Source organism: Neopelma chrysocephalum, unplaced genomic scaffold, assembly GCF_003984885.1.
Source record: "Neopelma chrysocephalum unplaced genomic scaffold, ASM398488v2 Primary Assembly neopelma1_147, whole genome shotgun sequence".
Classification (NCBI taxonomy): Eukaryota; Metazoa; Chordata; class Aves; order Passeriformes; family Pipridae; genus Neopelma; species Neopelma chrysocephalum.
Window position 1 is genome coordinate 670,488 of NW_020897809.1, and position 16,367 is coordinate 686,854.

The following is a 16,367-nucleotide window of genomic DNA, read 5'->3' on the forward strand; positions in this document are numbered from 1 at the left end:
AAGCAAACTGGTATAGAAGGGGAAAAAATCCTTTTAAGTGCCACTGGTAGCAGAGTAGAGAATGACAAATTGTTACAGGAACTGAGCTGTAGAAGTCTGTCATGTAAAAAAAGGACATCAAACTTGAGAGCATCTGTGCTGGTGATTTTTTGAGAGACCTTAAAACACTCGTTTCATGACAGCACCCTTTTAAAGAGCTGTTGAGTCTGCCTGTGCAAAAACCATTTTCAGAACTAGCTGCTAATGCACATGGCTGTAATTGTCTAGTTGTTTTTCCCTTGTTGTTGTCTTCTCCAATGCTCATGCTCCCCACTTATTCCTTCCCTGGCAGCCTTCTCAGATTTGGTTCAGATCAAGACACTGTCTTCACTCAATCCACCAGAACACACCAGATCCCAGCCAGCAGTAAACACATGGTTGGAGCAGCATCAGTAGATTCAAAATACACCCCAGTCAGAAGGTGAGGACATCAACAGGTGGGTGTATGAACTGAGAATTCCCTAGGATCACTGCAATGTCCTGATCCATGCAGGAAAAATAATCCAGAAAGAAGTAGAGATCCATGAGCCAAGAACACACTCCACAGCAGGCTGTAACTGCAATCACTGATCTCTCCTTTTTGGACAAAGAGGCTTTGTATATTTTGCCAGACCCCTTCATGGACAACTCCATTCATGGAAAGTCAAAGTGTCAGGTAGAGGAATCCCTAAATGTGTGAAAAATCTCGGGAAAAAAAAACCAACCCACATTTAAAATGCAAGAGACGTGGTACAGGGGCACACGCCTCAGGAATCCCAGGACTCTGACAGGACTAACAGTGTCCCACCAAGCCACAGCACTTCTGCTCCTCTCTGCAGTTCTGTCTCTGGGACTGGGTTCCTGATCTCAGCACACATGGAAGAACAGAAAGGTGTGTCAGCAGTGTGAGAAGGAAGTACAAGATATAAGTATTGGATGAAAGAGATAGGTACCTCGGAGAGGTACCAAAATCCTCCCCTCACACAGCATTCACAATAAATGCAGAGTGGGAAAGATCTGGGAGTCAAGGGCACAGAATTAACCCAAACTGAACAGTCTGCAACACCAATTCTGTTAACAGTTCCCTAAGACACAGTTCAAGAGTTCAAAAAAACTTTTACTGGCACCTACTTGTGTTCATCATTCAGGATGTGGACTTTGAAGGTGCGGGGCTGGATCTCTTTGGAGTTATAATCAGCAGGAAGGTTTTCAGGTGCTGGGAGCCACATGTTGAACTCTGCTAACCAGTTTTGGAGTGTATTCACCTGGAAGGATTAAAAACCCAGCTGAGTCACTTGCGATTTTAAGATCAAAAATGAAAATAAGGAATGACACCCAGCTGTGCCCAGACAGAAGCAGCAGACCACAGCATGCAAACTCAGGGACAGGGAATGAAAGAGGGAGAAGAGCAGCAAGGGTATGATAGAGCTTGATGTGAGATGGGACACTAATCAACCTTCTCTATACAAAGAAAGAAGCAGTGCAAAGAAGCCCCTCATCCAGCCCTTCATGTGGCTACTCACAGGTACAATGGCAAGAACAGTCTTTGCCTCCGTGTGCCGGAAAAGTACATCCAAGAAAGAGATGACCTGTATGGTCTTGCCCAGGCCCATGCTATGTGCTAAAATACACCCAAACCCACTGCTGGTTTTAAATCTCTCCAAGGACTCGACCAAGTTGTCATACAGGAATCGGATCCCACCAATCTAGACATAAAAGTAGAAAAGGTATTAGAATGGTAGGAGAAAAAAAACCAAGATGGGTAAGTATTTACAGAGTGGCAATTACATCAGGATTGCATAAACCATTAAAATATAAAGGGGATGTTTCAAGTTCACTAAAGTACTCTAATCTGGGGAATGCTCAGAAACTCAGTATTTTTAGATACTCATAAAATGTCCTAAGACTATATCAATAAATCAAAATTAATTTGTAGCCAGAGAATCTGAATTGGAGTTGATTAGTTTGTTTATAAACATAATTTTATTTTTAGAAAGTTCATCTAAATATACAAAGGTCTGATAATACAATAGCCAAAGTTATACAGAGCCTTGGCCTCCCTTTAATTTGTCTGTATCATCTGACTGTCCACAACAGTCACTACTACAACCAGAGTGGTCACAGAGCTCATCAAAGAAGTTCTCCTGAAATTGCAAGGCAGGCTTGTCTGAACTCACTGCATTTGCAAGACTAACAAAGCCTACCTGATGAGGTTTTACTGCATGTGCAAGCTGGGGAGCCAGGAAAATGTCCTCTTCGTTTGGTGGATGATTGATGTTGACAATGACTTGCCCCAGAGCATCTGACTGATTTAAGGCATCATTCACATGAGAGCCACTGCTCTCTTCACTGCCATCCTCCTCCCCTTCATTGCCAGAGTCACTGCTGTCCACAATTTGGAGGGCATCATCCTCTCCTGAGCTCAGCTCAATCACTTCTGTAAAGTAACCAAAGCAGGAGAGAATAAGGGCAAAGGTGAACTTGACATCAGGGTTTATCATATATGGAAAAAACTATCTGGAAATAAGGCTACCACCTTTTGCACCTTTTGCAATTTCACACTGGCCTAATGACCCATTCTGAACAAGCAGGCACGATACAGACATGCCAGGCCCCTCAAATCAGCATATGAAAGCATGACTTTCCCTGAGCTTTCCTATGTTTCAGACAACATTAATTTGGGCTGATCCAAACAGAACGTGAGACAGTTTATATGAGTGATTTCCATTCTTCTACATATGCCCTCTTAACCAAACCCAGGCATGCATTTTATCTACTGATGCAATGTCTAAGGACCACCAAGGAAATTGGGCAGAAGTACTGTACCATAGTGGTATAAAGTAGTCAGGTTAGGTCCATTTGGGACAAGAGACATAAAAACCACTTTCAGCTGCAGATCTGAATGCTCCTTTTATACACAGCAGACGATGCCACATCTCACGTAAGCATTCTTCAGCAGAGCACTGAGCAAAGTTAAGTGCATTTATAAAGCAGAAATAAACACAAGTTCACAAGAGGGCCTGACAGGCCATTTTACAAATGTCACTTTGGGACTCACAGAGCAGAACTGCCCATATAATTGGAAACCAATAGGCCTACAAAAATCTGAAGTGATTCACCACTGGAGCATCTGACTAGATGAAAACAGACTTGTGGCTGAATAAACAGCATATTGTGAGAAGACCAGGCTGAGCCAATTGGTCACTTACCATCTTTAATGCTATTTTTTCCTTTAGCATCATCTTCACTGCCACTGCTGGTACTGTCGAGGCAGATCACTTCCTCAGCCAGGACCTGAGGGGGGAGCTGGGTCGCCTCTGCGGTTCTGAAAACGATGTCCTCTACAAACATAAATCATAAACAATAAGTAATTCATAGTAATGAGGAAGGAGACAAAACTGTTCAGAAACCAGACAGTATTTCCTTCCACTTTTGCTCCAATAACTTAGTCCTGGAATTTTCCATAACAGACTCTCACTGTCTACAATACTGCTATGACTCAGCTTCCTGGGTCACACTCTGCTCCTTTCTCAGTATGCTGAAACAATAGGCCATTGCTGATGGCACCCTCTGTTTCATGCCCTGACTGGGGCACACTGACCACGCAACACGCTAAAGCCCTTTGTTTCTCTTTTTTTTTTGGTCTCAAAAGTAAAAGCTGCGTTTCACCCAGCGAAGAACTGAAGGGATGATAACTGCCCTTTGTTAGTAGGGACACTGTAATAATTACATCCCACATATCATAAACAACTTTTGCTGATCAAGAGCATTTGTTTGCATGTTTTAGTGCTGCCATGGGGGGAGAGAGGCTAATGGGGCCAAACAGCACCACTGCAGTGACTCAGCAATGATGTTCTTCTGGGGCTTCAACCTACCCTGCAACAGTTGAAGTGTTTTAAACAGCCCTTATTCCTTCTCTTCTATGTAAAAGTGTTTTGAACGCTTGCACGTAAGGGAGAATATGCATTTTCTCAAGAGGCAAAGCCAACTCAGGAACTCCTTACTCCTGACTCCTTACACAACATCCAACTGCACTTCCTTGCCCTTTACACCAAACAGAGGCTGGTCACCACTAGATCACCAAAATGATCCAGATTAGGAAACAATGCAAGATGACATATTCACCAGAAGACAAGAGTGATGCTTAATCATTTATACTGCCTGCTACTCACTGCTTGCTGAAACATGCAAGAAAGGACAAGGTTACATCATGAACATACATGCTCCCAGTCTATTGCTCCACTATCCCTGGCACAGACCATTCCCAGTACAAATAGGGTCTGGACATGGCAATTCTGTCAAGCCTCTTGGTTTAAGCTCTCACACCAGTTGGAAAGACAAGAGAGGTCTGTTCCAGAATCCCCCTGCACACAATTAATGTGTCAAAATATCTTCAACAAGATATTTTCTTCCTGACACTTTTCACCATGCATCTTGATTCAAAACTAGCTCACAAGTGGAACTGTCTACACTGAACCAACAAGTGCTTTGGAACTGCTGAGAGTTTACTCTTGGAAATGCAAGTACAGCATAGTGCTGAAACACAGAATGGTTTGGGTTGGAAGGACCCTTCAAAGGCCATCTAGTCCAACCCTCCTGCCATGGGCAGGGACAGCCATCCTAACCTTGAATGTTTTCAGAGATGGGGCATTTACCACCTCTCTGGACAACCTGTGTCAGTGTTTCACCACCCTCTTCCTTTTATCTACCTGAATCTACCTTCCTTCTGTTTAAAACCATTACCCCTTGTCCTATCATGGACAAGCACGGCACTACCTTCTTCATTCAGCTTCTGTCCTTAAAACTCCTGCTTTGGTTGGCATCTCCCACTGCTTACCAGGAAGAAACTCAAGGGGTACAGTTGGAATAGTAGCTGGATAATCCTTCCGCTGCTGCTCAAGCCGTTTCCTCCTTTCCAACTCTTCCTGCTGGGCTGCCTTTGTCACGGCTTCCAGTTGGTCCTCACGCAACAGCTTTCTGAACACAGGAGCAAACGTGATTTGGTTACACTCAAACGATTTCTCCCAAAAACATGAATGATTGTATAGCTGGCTCAAAAGATGACTGACAAGCTCCAGGAGTCTGTCAGCTCCACAGACTGGGAACATGATCATCAAAAGATACAGGCAAATACAGCTATTTCAAGACTGTGCTTCCCAACTACAGGTAACACTATGAGTAGTCAAGGAAAAGATAAAAGTTTGACAGAAGCAAAATAATGAAAGGAGAAAATTTGGGAGTGGGTAAGCACATACGTAAAGTAGGTTACCAGAGACAAGTTCTTCTACCTGAAAGGATGTTTTTTATTGATACGCAGTTTATAAACACAAAATACACAAAGCCATGCAAAGAAGATACGTGGGAGGAAAAGTCATCAATTCCACCACAAAAAGTCATTACCCTGATTGTCTTCTGACATAGTGTTTTCAGGAACTAGGACCTCTAATGGCTTTAACAATGGTTTCAAGGGATGCTCTCAAAACACCTTCCCTTTACAGGTAGTTTTCTTTACTTCCAAATGTTGCTCTTCCCCTGCTTCAGTTTCACATGTGCAGTACTGGAAATGAAGGTGCTTTTGCCAAGGGAGAGGTGCTGTACAAGCAGTGGTAAAATCCAGCTCCCTCTAACTAGCCTTTAGAACCACCCAACCCCACACTTCAGGGATGTCTTCCCCATCCTAATGAGGGAGGGGGAGATAGGAGGAGATGTCTCCAGGCCTACTCAATGCTCATTCCTTTGGCTTTAAGAAAATCAATCTGCACAAACTTAAACATGAACCAGAGACCACCAGCACATTGCACACAGGGTAAGAGAAGCCACTTGAGTTCTTGGTCCATTAGGACTCCTCTGAGCATTTAAGAGTCCCCTTGAACATTATTTCATAGTGATTTACCACTCGACAACTTGTCCCAGAATATGTGGTGACTTACACAATCAAACTATTACTGCTTTATATAAGCCAGGTGAAACTGATTTCCAACATTTCAGTCACCAGTAGTAGCATCAGCATTCTTGCTAACAAATACCCAGGATAGTACAGGAAAAGACTGTATTTTAGGCTGTTTTCAATAGGATTCATCTCAGCAAATATCTGAAACTGGTTTTAACTTAATGGTGGTACTGTTTTTCTATTACATCTTTTAAAAGCCAGCAGCAATTACACAACTTTTGCAATATATTCCATAACCAAATATTCCCTCTTCTGAAATACCAAACAAGTCTGCACCCACATGCAGCACTCCAGTCTGAGATCATACTACTCCCACTGGTGAAATCCTAAGGTTTTGGAAAAGAAAGACCATCTGCTTTGCCAGCAGTGGCAAAACGTAGCTCAGAAGCAAAGTGCAGAGATTCTGTTTTCACCCAAAGGGCTCATGTGACCCTAGCTCTTTCTGTCCTGCTGCTCCTTACCTTATGTTCCTCCGCATGTGAGACGGTTTCTGAGCCCTCTTCTTTTTGGTGTCCTCAGAGGCCAGGCTCTTGTGCTGGTTCTGCAAGAGTTGCTCTGCCCGCTCACTCGGAGATGAGGTAGTTGAAGTCGAGCGCTGCCATTCTCCATCCTCCGTGTGCTCAGCATGGTCACCACTGAACACACCTTCCCGGGGTTGGTCTGCAAAGGGGAGAAGGTCATGACATGAGAACAGCTGTGCCAGCCTGGTTTTTACATGAGCATTCATCAGGATTCGAGCTGAGTGGGAACCGACAGTCTCGATTCTCTCTCATCAGGAAGCACGTTTCTCTGAGGGTCAAAACTTGGATCCTTTCCAACAGCCACTCTGAGTGTTAAAAGTTTTATAGTGAAGGGTCTGTTCCCAGTAAAAGCCAAGACTAACACCATTCAACACAGCCCAAAAGTGTCCTGACAAGAAAACAAGGCAAAATTGTTTCAGTCTACGTGGAGCACTTGCTGTCCCAAGGGTTTGTGTTCCTACAGGGACCCAATGAGTTCTAATTAAAACAAGGAACTTAAATCTTTTTAGCTTTGTTTCATGTTGTTCAAGTAAGGCAGAAATTTCCATTTATATGACACCTGTGTAATAACCATCTTCCAAGTTAACAGAACATACCATGTAAGAGGTTATCTGGTTCAAACACTGGGCACCTCAGTGGTTTTAGCACCAGGCTTCACTCTCATGATTTAAATTGTAACTTCCAACAAACTTTTTTAAAAATAAAAAGTAAGTGGCAATACTCTTTCTACATTATAAATCACACGCATTCTTTTTCTCTTCATTCTCCCATTTTCAGACTTCCATTAGCACTTGATTTCACTCTTAAGGCATTATATGAAATGACACCTTGTTCTGTGTGACACTTGGCTCTTCAACAGGCTACCAGTGACCAAGCTAATGCTTCCAGAGCACAGAAAGGAGATGTTTCTGTTCAAAAGCTTCCCTTGAAGCAAACCGTTTCTGACAAGCATTGTAATAGCTTCTTTGAAGCATCTTGTCCCCTTGTGTCAGGCAAAGCGATACCCTGAGTCTCATCTTGTAATCAGCTTTCTTGCTTACACTGTGTATCCGAGTTAATGACTGAACTGAAATGACACTTCGACAGAACTTTGAAGGAAAGAAGACATCAGTGCAGAAGAATGTGGCAGATGAAGTAATACAGAACCCACAAACATCTCATTGTGACTCTGTGGGATCTGGAGACAAAGAGCATCCCTTCTCAAAAAAGCTGGGAGCTTAAACAAAGGATGTTTCAGTACAGCACGTTGCACCTACAGCTCTCACGTTAATATGCCTATTAACTTAAACTTACCACCAGCATCACCTCTTAAATCTGAGATGACAAGAAGTAGATTCAGACCTTGGGCAAAAGCACCAACTTTGCAAACTTCCTCTCCAAACATCCCACCAGACCAGCCCCAGTATTTGCTCCAAGTCTATGTCAGAATCCATTTAGGACTTCAGGGCTCACCTCACCACAGACCAATACCAGCAGAGCAGCTCAAACATTTCTGTGAACATCGGTCTCTGCCAGTCCTACACATACTGGAAAAACAGGTGTCCACAGCTTATGGGATGAAACAGATCTCACAATGAATGAAAGAAAAGTTATACAGCTTATGGGATGAAACAGATCTCACAATGAATGAAAGAAAAGTTATGTTGCATGTGAAGATTAAGGCTAAGGGGTTTGCTGCTACAAGCAGGGCAGTTCTCCTACCACAGCCAAGGTCTTGGAGCTCTGTCCTCCCACCATGCCTCCTTAGACTTACAAGCTCAAATACCACACTCACTCGCAGACAGAGAACTGTGCTGGGAATAAACCCAGTTTCCCAGGCTTCCCAAACAACAGCTCTGCTATTTGAGTTACAGACACATTTTAGTCACATTACCTGCAATTCTTCAGCACTGTTTCCTTTCCCCCACCCCTCTCGACTCCTGGTTATATAACTAGATCAAAAGATTGGATGAAATAGGGCAAAGGGAAGCAGGGAGGCTGCACACGTGATCACATGCTCCAGGATGAGTCATTAACCGGAGACAAACACTGCCATGGTTACACTGCTGCCATCTCACCCCGGGCCGTAGGACCTTGACAAGGCACCAGAGAGCACAAAGTCATGCTTGTTTGGAAGAGGAAGCGCTTCCCTCCCCACACTCCAGCAATTACCCAGGTCATCTCCTCCGACAGCCGCTCTGCCAGGAGCGGGTGTGCTCTGGCAGGAGCACTGTACCAGGAAAGGGTGTCTTCAGGACAAGGGTGATACTAACAAAATCCAAAGGCTCAGCAGCCCAAATTATTACACGTCTCCTCTATGTTTTCATATTTGTTGTGCAATCCCTATGTAGACTCATTCCACCTCTGCATTTTACCTTTTCTTTTCTCTTAATCATACCTAATACAAAATCTGCTGAAACCTACAGACAGCTGGATCAGCAGGTTTTTTAAAAAATATAATTCTCATCTGACCAGGAGCCTGAAGCTCAAAATCTGATGATAAATTTGATCCCGCATTGAGTACAGGCCCTCATCCGCCACAGCCGTGTCTGCTCAGGCTGGTGTTTGTCCTGCCAATGCAAGTTCTGAGGTGAGGAACACAATCTGTGCCTCAGCCCACATTCCCGACACATACGCATCTAGATACTGAGAGTTCTTCCACGCTACTGACAGCACCAAACATCACACTGATTCAGCTGCAGTGGGATTCAGGGGACAGCCGGATTCCCGAGGCTGCTCCCACCCTTGCCACCACCACGAATAAATCTGCCTTTCACAAAGTTTAACTAACACAATGATAAAATCGCAAGTCTCACCATGCATCAGCTCCCACCACACCTGTGGCATGAGCTGGCAGTTACGAGCAGGAATTGTTTTGTTGCTGCTTTGTATTAAACTCCTGATTGTGTGCACAGCCTAAATCTTGCTATATAAAAAGCCAGGCTCCAGCTGCAGCTGTGTGGCTGCACTCCAGCACGGTGAGCTCCAGACTGCGTAACTGGGACCCACACTGGGACAGAAATGCATTAAGAAATAAAGTACACATAGAGAAACCTATTTTGTATAAGCACAGGCTAGATCTTTGGGTTGGAGGGAGTGTGGGAACAGCCTCATCAAACAGGTCCCATCAAGTAATCAATGGAATAATCCTGCCCCAATTTTGCAAAACTTACATCTACAACAGAAATGCAATTATGGTTTTGTAACAGGAGCTCAACATGCTACTCTGACATGGTTATACAAGTAGCCTTCTGTACAACGCAAAAACTCATCAGCCACCTTTGCACGTGCCTGACTATGCTGAATCTGTTAGCGCACTCTAGGAAGACCTGGGCAGTTATCCACGATGCCTCCATGACAAGAGCACTGCCACGAGCCCGTGGGTGACAGCCCAGCACAGCGAGATCGGCCACATGTGCCCAAGTACAGCCAAGAGAAAAAGCAGGCCCAGGTCTCCTCAGCAGAAGGCAGCCATGGGTCAGGTGTGGTTGCTGACAAGGAGGTAAATTCATCCTTACACACTGGGCATCAAGAATCAGCTGGAACATCAACCGCTGGGTTCACACCAGCTGTTCCATGTTTTGTAGTGTCCTAACAGATCTACAAAGAGGGTTTCCCCAAGCAAACTGGTGAGAGCATCAATGGAGCTGTTCCTTCAGGTGGGTTACAGCTCTGAGAGATCCTCATGCAATTCCCACTGGTCCTTGGTTATGGGCACCTACACACACCCAGGCACTATGTCCTGAGAGGTACCAAGAGGTACACAACTATCCCTTCTCATGCACTTCAAAGGTTTGAAATGTGCCTGCCCTCTCAAAACCCAACAGACCTGATTAGAGGATGGCTCTGGTTTGTGCTGCAGACCAGGGGTTGCCAGTTTTCTTTGCTCAACAAGCAGCAGCAACCACCACCCCCAGCTGTACACACAAGCAGAGGGAGGTGTTTGGTTTCTCCACTGACACTTGCATATTGCAGTGATACAGTTTAGAAGTCTCTGTAAGAAAGGGAGTCGTGACTGCTCTGTGTAACTGCTTCAGATGCTCCCTATGTGCTGTGACTGCCAGAGCTGCCCCTAAACACTGCACAGGTGAGTCATGATGTGTAACACAGCAAAAGATTTGCCCCACAGTCAGGCACTTCCTATTGCACCCAAGCTTACAAAACTCACCTCATGACCTCCTTCTCAAACTTCCCTTAAAACAGCACAGGATTCAGCCTGGAGAATACTCTCCAGCATTGTCAATTCAGCAGTGAATTGCTCTTGACACAGCCTGCTCTGCAAAAAGGCTCAGGTTGCTGTGAAGTGTCGTGAAGCAGCAGGTACGTTGTTTTGAGGTGTGAGATTTGTGTGTCTTCTGACACCAAGGTGTGTGAGAAAACAGTGTTAGAGCTGCATGCAATCTCCATGCTCCAAGGCAGACCTCATTAAGTCCAAGTGTTGTGCACCCACAGTTCAGCTCTAGCAACAGTCCAACACCCCTACAAGTACAGAAATTCCCGTTCAGAATAAGCCCCGAAGGTCTCCTACCTAAAGCTGCTGGATGAGAAGGTCCAAGAGACCCCTCAGTGGACAAAACACTGTAAGATGGTGACTTCCTTGCCTCCTCAGTTACTAGATAGTTAACATGGCTAGACAGAGGTACACCCTCCTCCTGGGAAGCCAGTTACTCTGCCAGGGTAACTCCAGTGAGTCCAGGGAAGGCATAACACTGAAAACCAGACACATGCTTATTTCTAAAATCATTTCACTACGAAAACTCAGGATACTGAATAGCACAGTGTGGCTCAGTCTTTGGGCATTACTTCCCACCCTAAGGACAGGGATGTGCATGCATGGTGAGGAAGGGAGCTGCCTGCAGAGCAGTGAGGAGTTAATTCTTACTTTGGGAGCTCTCTTTTGTCCTGCACAAAGAACAAAGGGCAGTTAAATATTATTGCAGTTCTTCTGGGAAGTTCCATGCAGTTTGTGGGCAAAAGCCTGTCAGAGACTAGCTAGTACTAGCTAGTGCTACTACAGCTGGTACTGAGCTGTCAAAGCAGGAATGGGAGGAGCACTGAGGGATGGCACAAGAAAGTCTAATTGCACAGCTCCAGCTGCAACACTCAGTCCCTGACACACTGAACTACAACTGTGCCAAAGGCTGGAGGAACGACTCCACAGAGCTCTGACAGCCTGGAATATGCTCTCTGGGGTTATGTGATGTTTTCCCTGTGCACTGAGGGCTGGAGCAGTGTGTAGGTGATGCCAGAGTGCAAGTGTACCTGGCACCTGAAGAATAGCAGTTCTTTAACTGTGGCACAGCAATCATCTTGGAGGCTGGCAACAGGCAGAGTGCTCCACCTCATCTTGTACTCAGCTGCGGAATATAAATTAAATCTTTTCAGAGTATCCTTTCTCTGTATGCTACTGGTGCAGCTGTTGCATGGATGCCATACAAGAAGGGAGATGTCTGCACAGAGCACCCTGTCACAGAGGTGGCATTGTGTGAAAACACTTGAGCACCCCAAGCTGGGCTGGAGGCAGGAAATTCCTTTAAAACCCCTCAAGAACAGTGTAGGCGAAAGTACGGGGGAAGCTCAGACTTTTTTCCTCCAGGCACTACCTGTTGCAACACCCAGGAGAGGCACAAAGCCCTCTTTCGGAGCTTGACACACATCAAAGCCTGCTTGCTCCCACCCGAAACACAGAGAAAGTCACTCTAGAGGGGGATGGAGGGGGACGCAGCCCCTCCGGGGGGACCCGGGGCCGCGGCTCCCCCCTGCAGCCGCTGTCAGAGCAGCTAATTAGCAACAAGACTTTGTTCTCTTCGGAAAATAATCGGGCTCAGTCTTCGACGGCAGGACGCCCCTCCCAGCCAGCAGTGCTTAACAAAGCCCTAATTATGTAAGTATTATATAACCCGGCACACCTGCCCCCCCGCGCCGGCCGCGCTCCCCCCGGCTCGCCGGACCCCGCGCCCGGCAACCCTCGACCCTCCCCGGCCGCCAGCAGCTGCCACCCGCTGACAGCACCGAGCCGGGACCTGCCCCTTGTCCACTTATCCACACAGAGCCACGGCTGCGGGGAGCTCCCAGGCCTGGCACTGTGCCCTGGCCAAGCGGGACAGCCACGGCGTGAGCCTCGGGCAGCGGGACCTGCAGCCCCAGCCCCCAGGAATGCCCGCCTGGCTCCAGCGAAACGCAGCCCACCGACCAGAGCAGTGACCGACCGCCCTGGCCCCAGCTCTGCCGGTGTCCTGCTGAGTCACAGCCACAGTACTGCCAGGCAAAAGGCGTCTTTTGGGCTGAGCCTGCCCAGCCCCAGAGCTTGCCTACTCCCAGGGGAAGCTTCCCTCAGCTGTCACGCAGCACGTACATCTTCATTCCCGTTTTTGATTTATCTAGGAGTTAACCACCTCAGGTGTGTCGTTCATACCTGTCACTGTAACCAGACATGGAGACCGTCATGTTGGTATAACAAATAGTGCTTCTTCAAGTCTTTCATTTCTCTAAGCAATCACTTGCTGTGGGTTCAAGATACCTGCATGAAATCTGCAGACTGCTGGTGAGGAGGGATGGCAGGCTGCCTCCATCCCCAGGCCAGGACCAGAGGATGGAGGGAAACGTTGCGAAATGAGCTCTGAAGAAAAAACGCCACCAGCACTAAATCCGTGGGCCAGAGCATGAAGAGGCAGCCAGACCAGGAGCACACAAAAGCCAAACCCATCTCCAGACTCCCTGGGCAAGGAGTAAGCCATGGAAAACTTCAGAAGATAAATTATAAGGCAGCACTGCCCTTCTTTTTTCCTTCAGAGGTCTTTCAGCATATCAGTTACTGATGAGGTTATGCTGCAGAATAAAACTCCTTTCCTGGCCTGAAGGAATCCTTCAGGGACAAAAGGAAGCAGAACTGAAGGGCAGAAGCAAGGAAGATACCACCCAAAAACCAAAGGGAAGGGAAGCAGCCAAGAAATGCCGAGAGGCAAACTGGAATATCAAACTGCCAACTTTGGTGACAGATGATATATCTTCTAACCCTGGGATTATGCAAGCAGAACCAGGCCCCAAATACCCAAGAGATCTTGTTCTGGCTGGGCCTCAACGCTGCAGACGCTGAGACCCGGGTTACATAAACACCAAAGAGCACTTATATAACTGTTGTATGGCACAGGCTCGCAGCCACCGGCACCCCATTGCCACCAGAGTGTGGCAGGGAGCTGCTCTGGCACCCAGCCTCTCCAGGACCTCCTCCCATCCCTGCACAAGCCCCTGAATGCAGCCCAGGTGAGGTGCCCCTCAGGTCGCCCTCCCTCTCGCAGGCACCACAGAGGAAAGGTTCATGGTTACTCTGGAGCGCCGGGCAATCTTGGATCCATTTCCTGCTCTGATAGCCAAAGAGGGTTGTGAAATTTCATATCAAACATTTTCATAGTGCCTTGAGATGGCAAAAACTGGAGAAATGCAGAACACTGCTATCTGGCATCCCTCTTCTAGATACCTTATCAAAGCTACTTTTGCTAATAAAAGTCTTCAAACCTAGAATGTAAACTGTTTCCTCCTCACATGGCCCCTCTCTTGTGCAGACACTGTGGGCATAAGTGAAGACAAGGAAACAAAGCCAGGAAAGGCACCCACTAAGGTAGCAGGGGAAGCAGGGATGGGTCACATTTGTCCTTTAGACAGGGGTGTGTGAGATCAACGAGTTACATAAAACTCCTGCTCTGGAGTCGGGAAGTGTTTCAGGCTGAGTGCTGGGAAGTTTTCAACAAGCTGTGCGCAGGAGGGAACTGAAACCTCCCCTTTCTGGTTATCCCAGTTAACTAGTAACCCAGAATAGAGTTTTGTCAGCCAGATTACAGAAATTACCACGGGGATCTAAACACAAGTAACCGGATTTAACCATCAGATGTTATTTATTTTCACAGTTGTTCAAAGCTTTTTAAAAAAGGGAAATCTGATCTACTGAGGTGCCTAAATATTGATTTAGGTAACAAAGATACATTTCCCCTCCCAACTTCAGAAAATAGATGCATATGGGAGCTTGACATGTTCCCAGCACAGTGAATCCAGTTGCTTGCTACCATGACTTTTCTAGGGACAAATTTCAGGGACTAAGAAAAGAGGACGAGTAGGGGAGCAAGCATTCTGCATTATGCAATGATTACATAAGCATTAGTTTACACTAGGTAGCTGGGAGTTGTGGTGTTAGCTTTATACCAGCATACTCTCAGAGCAATGAGAAATAATAAAGAAGGGATTATTGCTGCCACACACTTCCAAGGCCACCAAAATGGCAAACAAACAACGAGCACCAGCCGAACTTTAATCTCTGCTTCAAGCCCTCACCATACCTTTGTTCCAGACCTGTTAACAGGGAGGGGGGAGAAGACAGGTGATACTCACTCCTAATTTAAAAGAGCAGCATCGGAAATAATCCCATCTTAAAGCACTTTCCAGCATCTGAGTACTCCTTTGTTGCTCATGATGGCAGTGGTATAAGAGAGGAGGGATTTCAAAATTCTAATACCTGGCATTTCTACTCTAGTCAGTGCCAAAGAGTTCACGAGCACAGTGACCTGTGAAACACCCTCCTGTCCATCTTGTAGAGGAAAAAACTAAGGCAAAGAAATCAGGTAGGCATCAGTGCTGAGGAACTCCCAAGTTGTTGGCTCCCTGTCTTATGCTCTCTTTCCTCTCCTTAAATATAATTTCCTACTTTAACAAAACATAACACAGTTGTGGATTTATTTTTTTTTTAGAACTGTAACAAAGCACAGAACTTCAGCTGCATTCCCCTTTTCTGCTTCAGTCTCTAAAGTAATTTCTGAGGAATTTTTAAGGACTCTGTTTAATGAGGGAGGCATCACTTGGGAGAAAAATCCAAATTGTTGAGTTTGAGCCTGTGTGCCACCGCATTCCACTGGCACTTCTCCCATCAACTGCAGCCAGAAAAGTGACTGAGAGCACTGGAGAAAGCTAATAAGACCAGGATGAAACACCACCACTGAAAGAACAATCTGTTTCTAGTTTTCCTTTTCAAAAGATTGGTGCTGCTAAAGGAGTTTGACAAAGGGCTGCAAAGTTGTTCATGGCAATCAGACTCATACAAATTGAAGCCACAATGTCACAAGGACACCCCATCCAAAATACACAACACCTCAAAAGCTAAGCCTGGAAAAGAAAGGTTGCCAAAATTAAAATTACCCCTACAGTCAAAAAAAGTAGTATATATGTGCATATGGGGAGAAAACAGGGATCTTTAAATAAGATATCTTTTTCTTGCAGGGCAACAGGAGGATAGGTATTGTACTTCAACAAAACTTGATTTACTAGCTGGTGGGTGCTACCGCAAAAATAATTTAAAAATCCTCTCTAACTTTCCAGAAACATTTATAAAATAACAAAAAGGTAGCACAGCACTGCACATACAGGTGCTTGCTACTTTGAAGACCTGGAGTGAGGAAAAGTCATATAAACTAGAGAGGAAAAGAAACACTGAACAGTGGTTGAAGCACAAAAGCAGGGAAGAACATGATGCGTCAGTTCTGTCCCAGACTCATTCAGTGACCTTGTGCAGTTTCGTCATCTCTTGGGACAAGAAGGCTATGGAAAAGTGTGATGGAGACTCTCCTGGATCCACTAGCCAGGACACAACCTCACTAGATCAGTTACAAAAGCTTCCTCAAAGAGAAAGAATTTTCTACTGGTAGATTATGATAAACCTTGCCCCAGACTTTACAAATTGGGAAGCAATACTGTACAAGGAGGAGTTAATTTGCACTCTTGCTCTCTTACTTTTGTACAAATCACCCCAAAAGATCTTTCCACCCAAAACTTTGGAAGGCCTCTAACCTTGCATTCCCCCTCCATGTACGACCTACAGTGTCATTTCCAAAAGCATCTTCCCCTCCCCATCTTCT

At 45.8% G+C, this 16,367-nt stretch overlaps 1 protein-coding gene across 5 annotated transcripts in view; it reads right to left on the bottom strand.

Moving 5' to 3' along the window:
* RAD54L2 (RAD54 like 2) overlaps nucleotides 1–16,367 on the bottom strand; it is a 68,760-nt gene that overhangs the window by 16,113 nt on the left and 36,280 nt on the right. For all 5 annotated transcript variants that reach the window (XM_027700423.1, XM_027700419.1, XM_027700420.1 and 2 more), the window contains 6 exons: nucleotides 6,430–6,628; nucleotides 4,856–4,995; nucleotides 3,228–3,359; nucleotides 2,223–2,455; nucleotides 1,542–1,724; nucleotides 1,150–1,283 (listed from right to left, as the gene is read on the bottom strand). In XM_027700423.1, the coding sequence (XP_027556224.1) occupies nucleotides 1,150–1,283; nucleotides 1,542–1,724; nucleotides 2,223–2,455; nucleotides 3,228–3,359; nucleotides 4,856–4,995; nucleotides 6,430–6,628 (1,021 nt within the window). The remainder of the gene's footprint in view (nucleotides 1–1,149; nucleotides 1,284–1,541; nucleotides 1,725–2,222; nucleotides 2,456–3,227; nucleotides 3,360–4,855; nucleotides 4,996–6,429; nucleotides 6,629–16,367) is intronic.